The 15337-nt window shown below is 38.5% G+C and overlaps 2 protein-coding genes across 5 annotated transcripts; both read right to left on the bottom strand.

The window, feature by feature from the left end:
- Positions 1-441: 441 nt before the first annotated feature.
- LOC137934307 (uncharacterized) lies at positions 442-9882 on the bottom strand. Of its 2 annotated transcripts, none has more exons than XM_068778591.1 (6): positions 9289-9882; positions 2558-2723; positions 2299-2475; positions 2143-2226; positions 1280-1361; positions 442-1167 (listed from the first exon to the last, which is right to left on the bottom strand). In XM_068778591.1, the coding sequence occupies exons 1-6, from the start codon at positions 9666-9668 to the stop codon at positions 737-739; spliced, it is 1320 nt and encodes a 439-aa protein (XP_068634692.1). In that variant the 5' UTR covers positions 9669-9882; the 3' UTR covers positions 442-736. The 2 variants fall into 2 exon arrangements, with proteins under 2 accessions (XP_068634692.1, XP_068634693.1); XM_068778592.1 differs by having other exon boundaries at positions 442-1164.
- A 1457-nt stretch (positions 9883-11339) lies between these two features.
- LOC137934881 (uncharacterized) lies at positions 11340-15337 on the bottom strand. 3 transcript variants are annotated; one of them, XM_068779447.1, is made up of 10 exons: positions 14882-15337; positions 14104-14373; positions 13616-13742; positions 13078-13139; positions 12711-12941; positions 12474-12595; positions 12268-12406; positions 11923-12123; positions 11674-11757; positions 11340-11504 (listed from the first exon to the last, which is right to left on the bottom strand). In XM_068779447.1, the coding sequence occupies exons 1-8, from the start codon at positions 15260-15262 to the stop codon at positions 11974-11976; spliced, it is 1482 nt and encodes a 493-aa protein (XP_068635548.1). In that variant the 5' UTR covers positions 15263-15337; the 3' UTR covers positions 11340-11504; positions 11674-11757; positions 11923-11973. The 3 variants fall into 3 exon arrangements, with proteins under 3 accessions (XP_068635548.1, XP_068635546.1, XP_068635547.1); XM_068779445.1 differs by having other exon boundaries at positions 11340-11489; XM_068779446.1 differs by having other exon boundaries at positions 11340-11486.

Genomic DNA, 15337 nt, shown 5'->3' with positions numbered 1-15337 from the left:
GTTTGATAAGCATAGAGTGTAATGTCAAAGAATAATTAGTCAACTGGAAACGAATTTGAAGGATAGATTGCCCACCGAGCTAGTGATTTAATCACCATCTTTTCTATGTAGGCTCTTGGTCATAACTTAAATTTTCTTTTTTAGTAGATTTTTTTTCAAATTTTTTCATAAGAAAATGATTGAACTGAATCGAACTAACAGGATTGGTTCCAGTTCGGACCAAACCAACTAGCAAGGTATTCATGTTTTAAGCCAAAAACTGTTTTCCTTATGTGAGAAACCATCCTCTCCTTGGTTGGGGAAAAGTAAAGTCATTCTTGAGTCTCACCGTAATGCATCTCCTTCCTTTTACTCCTTTTTATTTTTCTTTATAGTTTGTTTTCTCTGATCACACAGACACCAGATTCCCAAAATAAAGACACAGGAAACGAAAGGCCAAAATGATAAAAATTATCTAGGGAACTGCTTCCAGATTTTGCAGAATATAAGACTAGCTTGTAAAAGATTCATGTACACAAGTGTCAAACCTGACCTCACAAATCTATAAAAGGCCGACCCCCTGAAGGTTGTGGATCCACCAGAGAACGCATGAAAAAAAACTCTATGAACTGCTCACAGAGTGCAACAGGTGAGCCATCAATGAGCAACTCCATACTAGAAGAATAATTCAAACATATGTACTCAGGTTCTTCTCCACTTTGTAGCAATCCATGCCTATCATCTCCAGGAAAGTTACTTAATTTCGTGCAAGCCTCCTTGTAGCTCCAAATAATAAAGCTTTCCCAATGACTCCTGTATTCAGGCCACAGACAACAGCCACAGCCCCACCAATAAGCAGCCATTTTAACCTGCCACCTTGCTCTATCTTGGGAAAGTCAACTGCTTCAGATTTTTCATCTACTGTGCTGTCAGGGTTAAGAGCATCGCTGGGATTACCAATATGAATCTTTGTGGTACTACAAGCCATCAATGCACAGCGGGAAAGGGCAGTTTCACCCTTTCTTGCAACCTGGTATGCTCTAAATCCAGAATGTAATTTCTTCACGGCTCCCCACATACCATGGCGAAGACCAACTTTTGCCACATCTTTTGGTATACCCATGTCTTCATAATGGAAGAGCATGACTTCGCATGCAGATGATTGACCATCTCCTTTGCGAGATTCTACTGTAAAATAGTCCAGTGAAAACTAATTGATATAAGTTCGATAAATAACAAACCATGGATCAGAAAACCATTCAGAAAAATAGAACAATATAAAAGAGATTAGATTGCAGACCCGCCCTTATGCGCCAGCTTGAAAAGTAAGGTTCAACACGCCTTGGCTTGTCACGCTTTGGAACTCCAGGATATGACATACCCTGCATATTTCAGAAGATCCAAATTTATCTGCATTCTTTTCTCATTCCTCCTAGTAGCAACATGTTGATATATATGGCTGAATGTTGCACAGAAAAAAAATTGGACCATTAACAAGACCACAATTGGAATGCATCAGAGACTTGAAATCGAAAGCTGACACAAAAAAGTGTGATATTCTACAAATTGTATGACAAATTTCCCGATTGCCATGGAATTTGCAAACTATGCATAGATGTAATCCCAAATCATATACAAAAATGTCATAAATTTATCACATAAATTCTAATTTTTTCTTCATAGAAACCTGTATGACTGACCATGGAATCGAATAAAGGGTGCCAGCAGCAGACCAGAGCAAATCTTAAGAAGTCAAAGAATTGGCATTTAAAGGAACAAAATAGTGGTATCACATATCCGGTAAGACAGGACTTGCTTACCTGACCATCTACATTATATATAAGCACTCAAAAATATAAATCTCAAGACCATGCATCATGTATACCACATAAGTTAAAACCAAAAAAAAAACAAATAAAAAAAGAAGAAGACCAGACTAGCCTCTGAAAATAACCCCCTCAAAACATTGCAAAATTGAAGCACCAAGACGATTTAATCACCATAAACAGTTTCATGGCTGTAAAAGTCCTGCTCATTGCCCACCAGCTCAATAGTTCTGAATCATATTCTTCAGAGCTGTGGGTGCAAAATGGGTAATTTCTGCACTATCAACTTGGAATCCTATTGTTGAATACCTGTAAAACTATTATTGCATGATCATACCTTTGTCACACAATAGTAGGTCTTTGAAGATTCCCAAATTCGCCGACCAAAAATGTATTCTCGATCACTGCAGAAAAAGGGGAACTGGAAATAACAGTAAATCCTGGTTAGAGAGAGAGAGAAAGAGAAAGAAAGAGCTTAAAACTACTACTCAACCTTTTTTATCCAGTGCACAATCATTTCCCCAGTTAGAGGGCACTCCTCCAAAGTTTTAAAGTATGCAAGCATGGGATCCCATTTTGGCCGGAAATCGTCATCCCAGAAGAAATCTCTAACTAACTCGGGATTTGCATCCTCAAAAACAGTTCTACTGCGATATATGACAGGGCCCACCTGATAAAACAAAATGCATGATATGCTTTGAATTTGAGAAAAAGAACTTCACAATTTCATCAACAACATGAGAATAATCTACCTCAGGTTCATAACGCCAAGCTTGATAAGCCATGTTTGAGGTGGAGCGATCCATCATATGCTGCCATGAAGACTCCCCGATCTTGCCTTCCAAAAGATGCAGAAGATGCTCCAAGTCTTTATGTGTCAAAATATCCTGCTCTACTTCTGAAGTTTCACTGATGCCGCTGCAGAAAAATATCCAGACAATCAAAGTCGATACCTCGAGTTGCACTCAACTGCAAGTTAAGTCCCCCCCCCCTCCTCCAACGACATTTAGCATATTTTGCTGTAAAACTTTTCTTGCACCTTATTACTTTCATATCGTATTCCATACAAATCAATTTCTATATGTATCTAAATCCTTACTACGAAGCACTATTCCTTTCACCATAAATACACTTCAAGTGAACCTAACAAGTCTCTAGTTCAGTTGTCAGATCCTTTATTCTTATTCCTACTCCTGAGAAATTCTGAATGGAAGAACATTGCATAGGTTTTCAGGACTACAGTTTTTGGACCCGAGGGAATTGCTCCTGTTTTGGGCGATTCCTTCTGAATTGACCAAAGTCCTACATTGGTCTTGGGCAACTTGGATTCCAGGTGACTGAGGTTGGTTCCCTAGATGAGTTAAAAAACCATGATCCGAACAGGATTTTTACTTTTGAAAAGAAGAAAAAGAGTACAGCAGAAGGGTAAAAACACATGCCTGCATTTTGATGAGGATACGTGTTTAAGGAGGGAAAGATGATTAACAACAAGTTTCTCGCAATGAGACCCTTCCTGTGCATATTTACAGATTGCAAAAGAGAAAAAAAAAAAAAAAGGAAAAAAAGAAGAAGCAAAAAACATTTTAGTCACAAACCCTTGTTTCATTTTAATACAGAGCCGTCATGGTAAGCTTGTGATTCTCACTTTTATCATTCACAAAGATAGGGTTGTCTTCCCCTTTTTTTCATTTATTACAGCCGTCACAGTGGGCTAGTGATTCTCACTCCTATCATTCATAATTCTAGGGATATCTTCTGCATAGAAGACAATGCTCTGGAAAATGATCTCAGGCTTGATATCAGCAGCTTTAAAAACTGAGATGTTTCAGCCAAATCTACAGTCATTTCAAATTTTTAACTCCTTCACCCATAAAAATCTATGAAAGTTGGCCTTCAATGTTACTTTTTCTTAAGCTTGTAAAGTTGTAATCGAGATGTTTTCCCTTTGAAATAAATATAATATAGATGTTGAAAAGCAGGTATCTCTCACAGAAAGAAGTATCACACAGAAATAGTTATTAATGGCAGAATCTTATGGGAGTCTCATGGGAGGAAGGCTCAGAGGAGTGTATCAGTTAAAAGTGTTTTAGTTATTTTATTCTTCTATTTATGTTCAATTGTTTAATTATTCTAGGACTTATCTTTAGAAGGTTGGACTTTGGTGCAACTGGGATATGGGTTGTAATCTGATTCTACTTAACACTCAGGAATAGTTATTAATGGCTCAGAAAGAAGTGTCACACAGAAATAGTTATTAATGGCAGAATCTGATTTCACTAATCCATGTGGGAGTATTCCTTAACAATTATAAATAAAGGCTCACTGTACTTTGTTATAAGCAAGTCAATGAATTATTTCTCGTTTCATAAATTCAACAATGGAAGCAGGAATTCTTCGTGATAACAGCATAAAGCAATGAGTAGGGTTTAAAGGAGGAATTGAGAGAAGTTAGAGTAGATACTAGGAAGTGTTACCACAGGTTGAGAGAGAATCAAGGGGTCTGCCAGACCCCTCTTCTGTTAAATATGATTCAACTTAAGCAAAAACAGATGGAAGTATAGAATTAGCTTTCTCTCTGGTACAAAAAAATACATATTTCTAAGCACATAAAACAGTTAACTAATAACATAAGATGAAATATAGCTAAACTAGATTATGAAAGAAGACATATGACCAAACTACCCTCAGACAATAATCTCAAAACTGCCCCTCAAATTGGAGCATATATACAAAAAAACCCTGAATTGTTAAAAAAAACCCCAAAGTCCCTATTTATCAAGATCTTTAATGAAAGAAGTCACCAAGCTGATCTGCTGGAAAAAAACACAAAGCAGGATTTTTTTATTTAACTCGTGACTGTATTTCTAATGAAGAAACAGTCCACTTCGATGTGTTTGATTCTCCCATGAAACATCAGATCATTAGCAATGAAGTAGTTGCATCATGCTCACATCCCGCCACCATAAACTCTTTAACTGCAAACCTACTCTCATCCCTAGGGCACTCCGCTCTTCTTGGTTGAACCCTCGAATCATCAAAGAATTGGTGATGAGTTCATCCATCACAATTCCAAGATTTAAATTCAAAGGATATTAAATGCAAAACCACAGCCGAGCAGGATACAATTCATGGGAAATTCTTTAATAATCCCAGAGATGAATAGCAGCCTACTGTGGCTTGAACTGAATTATAAATCCTCATATCTGCAGGTAATGCATTGCATACATGGTGTTGCAACAGTTGGTTGGTCATTTTGGATCATCTTGAGATGTTCTACGTCAAAAGTAAAGTTTTTTGGAAAGAAAGGACCTTAATTGATGCTTTTTGTGCTCAGATTAGCAAGCCAAGGGCATACAGGTGTCACTAGATGTAGTTGCTTTTTTCGGAGCAGTAAGGCATCATTTTTCATGCTCTAGTTTGAGCATTTGTCAAGATGATAAATATTGCTCCTTTGCTTGTCAGAACAGAAGCCTTCTCACTGCCTTCATGTGCAATTCTTCTAGGTGGAGTTGTAAGCACGAAGTAGCACATTTTGGCAGTTGCATCGTTGTCATTCTAGCATGTATTCTGTGAGCATGAGCCTCTGCCTTTGCTTTGTCATTCGCTTGCCTATACAGCTTTTGTTCTGCAAGCATCACATGCTTTCTCAATTTGTTCTCCTATTGTGAAACACACATTCTTATATCCTTCTGGATTGGTGACTTCTTCAAATGCTCACCAACATGTCACCAGAGCCCGGCCTTCACTGCCTCTTGGCTCAAAGGCAATGCCTGAGGGTATACTTGGAAGGACTTTGTATGTAGCTTGGGGGAGATGCTACCCTTGAGGTGGAGGTGACCATCACACCAATGCACCAAACTTAATGAAAAATGATCTTGTCCATTTTGGATGTGACTTTCTTCTAGAAATGCCACCACTTTACATTGTCCTATAGTGGATCCTTTGCAATTTTTTAACAAACATGGGGTTTGCAACGACCAATTTCATCTTTCACATCAACTATGAGTTGTCCTTGAGCTGCTAGTTCAAAGATTTCAACTTTCAACAGAAAGCATTTTTCTGTTGAGAGACCAACTATCAAATGGGACTCATAGTAGTTAGGACTGTTAATCTTCACAACAAACATGGGTTGCATTGGTTCAAGTTATCATTGGTTTGTTCAACAACTTGTCCACAGTCATCTAGCATACTGGCAATGTCGATATCAAGAAAGGGATAAGATTTCACCTATCTTTCTTTGAAAGAAAGCTTTTAATTCTTTCCAGTTCTCGACATCTTTATATTGTCGCCTCTGTTGTGTTTCCCCGTGATTTAGTGGGTACATGTGGGATTTCTTAGGAGATTCTCTTCATGAAGCTTTGGACTCATTCTTTACTCATTTCACCTTTTGGTTAGGATCATCTACAAGAGCTTTCCACACAGCTTTTAGTTTGATGAGGTCTCCAACATTGTGAGTTTCTCTTTTTTGACAAAAAAAACTCTTGAAAATTGTTGGGCTCATGGTTAAATAAAGCAAACCCTAGTGCATTCCTCAATGTACCTATCTGTCTCACTCTCCATAGATAGATTCATGTTTTCTCTGTAATTAATCACCTATTTCCCTATCCTAGGTCTCCAATTTGGTAAGTTTAGTCAACATCACTAGAGCACCGTAGAAGCTACACAGAAACTCAGGTCCAACTGCTCCCCATCTGCATGTTTGAATTGCTTCACAAGGAGATTGTTGCAAATCTGAATGACACAAGCAATGAGTTCCTTAGAATTTTCATCACTGTTGAATTGTTGGAACTTGTCTGGATGATATCTAGTATTATCTGGAGTGTTTGAATTCTCTTGGTAGGGCCTTACCCATGGCTGTGCTACTTGCATGGCATTGAAGAGTGGATTATTGCGAATGATACTTATGGTGATATTTATGATGATTCTGTTGATAGCATCTACTGTTAAGGGTGTCCCCTGCTGTTAGCTGAAGTTCTCCAAATGTTATATGGAGATCCAACAACAAAGTGGTAGAATTGTTAGTGAATGCTTGCAATAGAGTAGGAGCAATTTGGTTGGGCTGATTCTCCCAAATTCTGTCTTGATTCAGTACCTCTAAGAAGAACCTGCTCATCTCATCTCTTCATTGTCATCTAGACTGAGATACTCAAGCAATTTTTCCATGCCATCATAGCCATAACTTTGATAAAAAAAAAAAAAATCATGGGCCAAAGCCACTTGGGGAAGTGTGGATGATTGATGTGTGCGTCAAAGAAACAAAATTAAAATGCTCTGAAAATTGTTTGATGAGGAGTTCTCATCGTCCATTTTGAAGTGACATAATCGGTGACAACACACTTGCATTGCTTTGAAGCCTGTGCTATCAACTAGCTCACGACTACACCGAGTCTGCCAATTCATCTTTCAAGGGGAAACTATATGGTTGATAACTTATATGTCATCAAATGGGGGACTGGTCCTAAAAAAATAGTTGAGCATATGTTTGATGACATGACTTTCATTAAAAATGCAGTTGTCAACCATGGTCGGCAACAATTTGGGTCTGATGGCTTTATGCTCGAATGGTTGGAATGTGAGCTTCTAGTCCTGATCTCATAGCTTTTGTTCTCACCATGAGTGGTTTGAGATCTGCAGCCTTAAACTTTGGAAGGGTGGAGAAAGAGATGAGAAGTAAAGATACCCCACTTGGGCGTACTAAAAATGTTGGTAGCGTAACTGCAAATGAAAATGAAGGTTACAAAAAACCAAAGACATAAGGTCCAATCTTCATATCTAGTCAGATTTGATCTCCATAAACAAATTTTGTTGATCATATACTCGAACTAACAGCTTGATTTCATCTCATTGTTTGGTTAGTGACTAGATTTGCCATTGGTCACCATATGAGATCTGACATGGAAGCCTTCGTCTCATGCTGCCCTTGATAGATTCAATGAAGCATCACAGAGTGTGGTAGAATTTCTGCTTGTTACTAACTCTGTGACAAGATTTTTGCAGAACTTCAAAGGCGTCTTTAGAGGGGGCTGAAAAAGTGCCGTTCCAAGAGAAGCCACCCCTGTTTATGGACCAAGGTGGGTGGTTAACCACCCACTTTTTCTCCTCCCACTTGGTTTTCTTCAATTTTTTACCAATTCCAACCACATGTCACTCCATGGAAGGGTTACAAGTGTTTCGATATGATGATTCTACAATGACACATGTCACTCCTAGATGAGTTTGTGACACTTTTGGGTTGTAACACTTGAAGGGTGGGACCCATCCCTATAGCTATGGTCCAAAACTGTCAATAATGGTCCAACATGACCAGAGATCTGATCTAAATGTCCAATCCATCCATGACAATGGTCTAGCGCTTTTGATTGCATCACAACCACTGATTGAAATTTGTGATCTTGAACCATACTTTTTTCTTATGTCTTCAGTTACTTATCTTAAAAAATATTCATATTGTCCCCAACTTCATCCACTAAACTAATGACCAGCTTAGATAGTAACAAACCTCAACAAAGCATTTACTATGGGAAAATCATACTGCAAAGGTGCTTCAAATATATGTTCGCCCTAAAATATCTCAAGAAAGACTAGGAAAAAAATAGAGATGCAGCTGTAGCTAAGTGCAGTCTAGTTACATTTTAAGTACTTCAGTTCTTCACATAATAGGTCATTTAATTAAAGCTAGATGAAGGAAATCTGAAATTTGCTTGCAAGTAATTTTTTTGCAGGCTCGACATGAGCTATTAATCATGTCTCTATGATAAAATGATGGAATTACACTCTTAGAAGTTGAGGCTATCTAAAACAACAAGTCATCATCTTGGTTCAGAGGAGGCCAGAAGTTCTAGTTACATCTACTATATCCACAGCAATAAATCAGCCATTGAATTTTATTTTATTTTTTGAATGTTGATAATACACAGAAACTGCAGGATAAGCTTTCTATAGGTCATATTTTCTCGTGTTTGGGCCTGATAACACGTAGACATCTTGTATTTTCTAGTGTTTGTAAATATTGCATATTGTTTTTTGTCTTTCCTAAAAATATGGTGGTTTAACATTGATTACTGTGAATTGGTCCTCGGCTCATTGGCCGGGGTGGGGGCGTAATTGTTAATCAACATTAAAAACAAAAAAAAAAAAAACTTTTGATTCTCGGTTCCCTTGCACGGAATCCCAACAGCTAGGCTGCACTTTGGTTAGACTGCTTTCAGAAATCAGAGAGATTGTACCCTACCATATCTTCAGATTTACTTATAAATAAAGAAAAAATTGCCAACAAATTACTTCCTCCTATAGACTGATTTCATATCCAGAAAATAATCAGAGTTCGCATTAGAAAGGCTTATCTTTAACAGTCATACTCCACAAGGGATTTTTTTAGAAAACGAATTGAAAAATAGACACAAGAAAGACAAAGCAAGACCAGATTTTTACAAATCATTTAAATGAAAATTAAAAACCGGGTAACATTAACAAAAAAAATAACCTGGCACGGCTACAAACTTCTTCCCCTGACCCGCCAGCGGCCGCCGCACCCGTGACGGCGAATGTTTTAGACCCACCCTCTTCCTTCTCTTTAAGATTAGACCAGAGCTTCCGACAAACTGAAAACGCGGAGAATGCAGTGAAAGCCAGCCACAGACGGCGGGCCCCAAATCCCGGCGGCGCGGTCCACAAAAACCTGAACCTGCTCCGGAAGCCGAGATATACAAGCCCGGTCCACCGCGGCCGCCACGACCATCCGATCACTAATCCGATCATCACAGCCAACCATATTGGGACTGCACAGAGCAAAATGTCGACGAATGTGTCCACAACGGCAGGCCTCTCAAAAAATTTCAAAAAATCGCCATAGATTTCATCCATTTTTCTTCTTTCTGGCCGTATTCGTTTTCGTTGGAGGAATCGATGTACAGAGTAGGGAAGCTAAAACGTTATGTTCGGATCCACTAACCGAACGACATGGATCTCTCAGGAGAAAGATCCAAGAGGTTCGGCTCCTGAATGAAAGAGATCAAGCGGGGGAAAGAGAGAAAAATGGTGGCAAGAGGAGGGAAAAAAAGGGATTCTTCCTCTTTTTTGGCATAATTGTCTCATAAAATAAGATTATGACGTCGAGATAAGTGGATGAGTTGGGATTTTACTTTGATTTACAGAACGAACGGATACGCGTATTATCTGTTCATACTGTTTGTTTCTTACGTTTTTACAGCTGATGCGGCGGTTGTCGGGTGACTACCAAAGATTTAGTACTGAGACAAGCCATGTTCACACGGCAATTACGTGGTCAAAAAGAGTTCACATGGTACCGTCTTATGGGTCCCATCGCTGGGCCCGGAAGCGTGTACAACTACGTCCGTTCCACCGCGTCTATTTCGCAGTTATTTATTTGAAGAGTCGAACAACGCGCGATCGCGCGAGGGGGATTTTATAAAAATAAAATAAAGAAACTTGCCAAATTCTTACTTTTATAATATTTAAATAATCACTCTTAAATTAATATTTAATCTACAATTAAAAGTCATGAATATAAAAAATAAATAAATAAAATATTTTTATTAATAAAATAAGATACATTTTTGTTTATCTAAATTAATACAATAATGACAAAGTATAATAAAAATATTAATTTAACTAATTATAAAAAATAGAATACTTAAAATATGTTTACTCTAATATACTTAATTGAATTCTTACTTTTAAAATATCTTAATTATCACTCTTAAATTAATAATTTAATATAATATTAAAAATCATGAATATAATAAATAAATAAATAAAATATTTTTTAATTAAAATAATATGAATATTTCCATTAAATTATAACTGAATTAGTTTAGTCTCAGCATAAAGCGTCGAGCGAAAATAAATTCAATAGTCCACAATGAAGTGGAATGAATTCCCCCTGCATTACAAAGTAGAAAGAATTACATTGAAGTGAAATTACACCATTTCATTCTCTTAGGCAAAAATCATGGAAAACTGATTCAGCCCGATTTTCCGAATCAACCACTTGAATTGCGCGATGCGCGTTACTTCTTCCCCCCAGGAAAGGAAAAAATTATCGTCATTAGCTATTCTCCTCTCCCTCTCCCACAGCCTTCGCCTCCCGACAATTTTTCTGCCCCATCTTCTTCCTCTGGTCTTCGCTCTCTCTACTTCCTCTACTTTCTCTACTTCTCTCGTCGTCTCTCGTTTTCGCTCTTAGTTTTCTCTCGTCATCACTCGATTTTTTTTGCCTCATCTTCTTCTTCTCTTCTACGCATCTCCTCTCCATGTCTCTCTCAGCCTCACTCTTCCTTCTCCCTTTCTCGGCCTCCCTCTCTTCTCACTCTCAGCCTCCCTCTCCCTTCTTGTTCTCGCTTTTCTCTTTCCTCCCCCCCTCCCCGATTTCCTTCGATTTAACCTATTCCGGTTTCAATATCACTTCACTTTCACTTCCACTCTCCACTTAGTGCACTAACGCTTTTGGAGTGTGAAAGTGAACTACACGGTGCACTAACATGCCCTCATATGAAATTCAAATATATTAATTAGTGGCTCAAGACATTGAGAAAGTCATAACAGAGAACCGCACAAACACCAGAAGCTACTCAGTAATCATACATAATCAATTTCCCCGTTCTGTTTTGTTGGATGATAGAACCAGCCCTCTTCTAAATCATTCAATTTCCTCCTGCATTGCTGCTGCAAATTAAGAACCTACTGGAATTAGCAAATGGCAGAGCAGAATAAAATCAGAGGATTCAAATGGACGTGGATGGAGAATCACAGATGATACTGCTGCTGATGATGATTTAGAACAACTATTTGGAACCTTACATGATCGAAATACAGGCTATCTAATGAAGATATTAATAAATAAACACACCTTTTAACAGTAGGAAAACCACAGCCTGCTTTTCTACAGAAATGACCTTCCTGAAAACCTTTTTTTTCATCTTAACACTTCTTCCTAAAACAACAAAAAACAACTATGTAAGAATTGGTTCAATTGACTTCTTTCCTTCTTTCCTCTTCACATATGCAACAAAAGAAGACAGTAATGCATCTCAGATCCATATGCAGATCCTGCATGAATATCACCCTTTAGCATGAAACTAAATAAAGAAAAACTTACGTTTTGTCAATTGTAGTACAAAACTGCTTAAAGTCAGTTTCGTATAGCTCTTTAGTATGCGGTAGCCTCAGCAACAAGCTCCTGCTGTTCTAACCCAGGAAAGTTTCCAATGTCATGCCCATCGATTGGCTGAAAATTATTATGTAAACCAACTGCAAAATCATCTGAGTGGTTTTCACCAGTTCTCAAGTAATCTGCAATCTAAACAGTATGAAGACAAAATTGCAAGACAAATCAGACCAACCAAGAACAATAACGAAAGACACGACAAGATGAAATTTTTTTAGATTCTTGTTCACGTTGTAAAGAAAGTCGTGAAGGCAATTGAGGAGCATATTTTCTCACATGGTCAGCAAGGGCCATGCCACTTAAAGCTGCAGCTTCTAAATTGGAACCTAGTAGCCAGTCACCACAAATACCAGCTCGGCCTAGAGGATCAAAGATGCAAGGCACTCTTGGAGTATTAGTTGGAAGAGCAGCACCCCTGCATGTTCATGAACAAAATGACATCATCTATTGCTTAGACAAAGTCGGTCTGAGGCAGTTCATACCATAACTGCAGCCGTGTATAAAATGGCCTCTGAAGTGATCCTTTAGATAATCCAAGAGCAATTTCCACACCATCAAGCATGGCTTCCTTCACTCTCTCTGATGTAACTTTTGGGACATTTTCCTAATCAAAGTACATTCAAATAGTCTTAGCATTTCAAAAGAGAAGTTTTCTTATGAAACCTATATGGAAAATTGCAGCATTTTCAAACTCATGTTCATATGAACGGATAAGCAACCTGTGGAACTTTGTTTCGTCTTCCAAAAGCAGCGGTGCTAAAAAAGGTCCAACAATAGGGCCCAGATTGCTGGAGAGGAAATAACTTCTTCGTGTTATTTGCCATCCATGAAACAGCATCAACCCCTTTTACAAAAGCGCCTTCAAAATGAACTTTAGCGATAGAAGCTGGAAGGGGAAGAGGGTCTTCAAATGCTGCAAGAAGTGCCCAGATAGAACTTAGCTCCAGTCTCTACAGAAACCAAGAAAAACGAAAATATAGTTGGTGCAACATCTCATTCAAATTCAAACTGATCAATTATTGAAACTAAATAACTCGACTTATAATTTGGGTTAACCATATAGTGAACCCAGAACATTTCTACCACCTTCATCTGTTTTGCGATCAGTGGTAAGCCAGATGAAGCCAGCAAACGATTTGCACATTTTCCTGCAAGGGCAAGGGACACAGCATTGTTATCGGACCATACTAATATGGAGAAGAGAGATTATCTGGTTTCAAAAATATTAACTACACATAAAATATGTCTACAGAAGATTTCCCACAGATGGTATGTTTCTAGGTGTGGGTCTTACATCGAGTTAGTGTGGTCTAAACCATTCGATAGTGACTGGAGATGCAAATTAGTGATGCACATGAAATTAGCACAACTTAGACAATTCAAATTAAATTTGACTGAACTTCTTGCCTTTGCATCTTTCATAAGAAAAGGTTGGTGAGTATGCGTATTAACCCCAACCTCTTGGTTGTATGTTAGACAAAACACAGTGTATACTAATTACTAATAAGTCAAAAAAATTATCTAACAACAGCATATTTTACTTCTTTATAAGGTTATGCATGAATGCAGAAGAACAGTCCTAGGTACAATTAATTCGAAAGGAACCAAGAAGAATATGATTTACCATTGTGTGCAATAACAATAGCATCAAATTTGCCACGGGGCTTTCCATTCTCACTCAGGTGCCACATCCCATTAAAGGGCTCAAGTTTACTTATCCAGGAAGGCCTCACCACATTGACCGTGCCAGCCTGCAGCAATTGTCAAAAGTGTCAGTCAGAGGGCATTACCTAAACCACTGGAAACTAAGAAGTTCAGGAATACGGTTCTTAGAGACTTAATGACAAGCTATCCATTTATTATCACAAATAGAGATAAGCATCATTACATGTAACTATTAAAACCAAGCTAGTTTTAATACCAATAAATGTCAACATAAATGATGTAGACTGTAAGATAGTTAGAGAAGAACATAATGCAAAACATGAGCAATTCAAATATTAGGGAGAGAATGATATTAAAAGGATGAAGCCAACAACCGACTGAAACTAAAAAATGGGAATACATTTTGCACACAGAGGGGGACTCCCTGACCAGCCAAGGAGAAGTCACCTGAGTCAGAATAGAATCTGCAAGGGGACGCATACCATTCACAGCCACGTATCTTTTAGATGATGACTGCAAAGGAAGGTAGTGACCACCTGCCTCCAGCTCTCCAATGGGTCCCTCCCACTCACGAAGAAGACCCTTGTCTACCCATCCATCAACCAACTCACCAAACCGTAGATCAGTTACAGTGAAGAACTGAGCTGCATGGTCGAAAACCAAGGGCTGAGGGTCCACAATCCTCGTCCCCATTCTACCTCCCAACCCGTGCACCCCCTGACATACAAAAGAACATTTATTGTATAATCAAAGCATATAAGAAGACATAAATCACAGCAGGTCATTCGCGAATAAAATAGGGAGAAGGAAAATTAAAAAAAGAAAAGAAAAAAAAAGAGATAACTTTTTAAGTCTTAACAGAGGACATAGGTACTAATGGACCCAGAAGAAAACCAACAAAAAGTTCAGCTCAACAAATCAAAACGAGAAGAGAGCAAAGCAAGGCATCCAGAATTAAAGACTCCCAAAAAATGACAATTTTGTAAAGTGATATTAGAAAGGAAAATAAGTCTCCAAACTAGTAAACCCAACCCTTGAATTTGACGGAGGGAAAACAACCAGAAACCGACTGCAATTCACGTAGCAAAAGCTTGTCAAACCATCGGCAAAGCTCACCTAAGACCACTTACAACCAAAATTACTCCCATACAAAACCATAATCATAAAACACGTAACGAAACAACTCGCCAGCCCAAATTAAACGAAAAGAAAATAATAAACTCACAGTATCGAAGACGGTGGACCGAACTCCCCTCCTCTCAAGATAAAGTGCGCAAATCAGCCCTGACATTCCGCCGCCAATAATTCCCACCATGGGATCATCAGCAATCGGGTTACTGAAAACAACCTGCTCCTGTGAAAAGCTCTTCTTAAGGGCAGACCGCCTAGAGGTACCGTGAGAGCTCCTTCGAGGGTTTCTCCGATTCAATTTGTTGCCGGGCACTACATTTCTACTGTCAGGATTGTCGTTACCGGCAGTTCTGGAATATTCAGCTGTAGATATTAAGGTAAGAGTTTTAAGGGTTCCGCCGGTAATGGGATTCGAGAGTTTGGAAGGTTTGAAACTTTGGAAGAAGAAAGAAGTGGGAACTGTGGCTGAAACCATAGTAATGAGTTACTCGAGTGGTGTTTTTGGCCGGAGATGGGAAGGGAGTGGTGATTGTTGCCGCACTACTGCAGA

The sequence above is a fragment of the Aristolochia californica genome, unplaced genomic scaffold (assembly GCF_029961685.1).
Source record: "Aristolochia californica isolate CCGP_79_NKW_82.1479 unplaced genomic scaffold, dmAriCali1.0.hap1 SCAF_6, whole genome shotgun sequence".
Classification (NCBI taxonomy): Eukaryota; Viridiplantae; Streptophyta; class Magnoliopsida; order Piperales; family Aristolochiaceae; genus Aristolochia; species Aristolochia californica.
The sequence above is the reverse complement of the archived record's forward strand: the minus strand, read 5'-3'. Positions and strand labels throughout refer to the sequence as shown.

Coding starts and splice junctions, on each gene's coding strand:
- LOC137934307 (XM_068778591.1), bottom strand. CDS start 9,668: ATGGATGAAATCTATGGCGATTTTTTGAAATTTTTTGAGAGGCCTGCC. Junction 2,724..9,288: donor GAAGTTTGTAGCCGTGCCAG/GTTATTTTTTTT, acceptor ATTTTTCTGCAG/CGGCATCAGTGAAACTTCAG. Junction 2,227..2,298: donor TTGTGCACTGGATAAAAAAG/GTTGAGTAGTAG, acceptor TGTTATTTCCAG/TTCCCCTTTTTCTGCAGTGA.
- LOC137934881 (XM_068779447.1), bottom strand. CDS start 15,262: ATGGTTTCAGCCACAGTTCCCACTTCTTTCTTCTTCCAAAGTTTCAAA. Junction 12,942..13,077: donor TGATCGCAAAACAGATGAAG/GTGGTAGAAATG, acceptor TGGTTTCTGTAG/AGACTGGAGCTAAGTTCTAT. Junction 12,407..12,473: donor TATACACGGCTGCAGTTATG/GTATGAACTGCC, acceptor ATGAACATGCAG/GGGTGCTGCTCTTCCAACTA.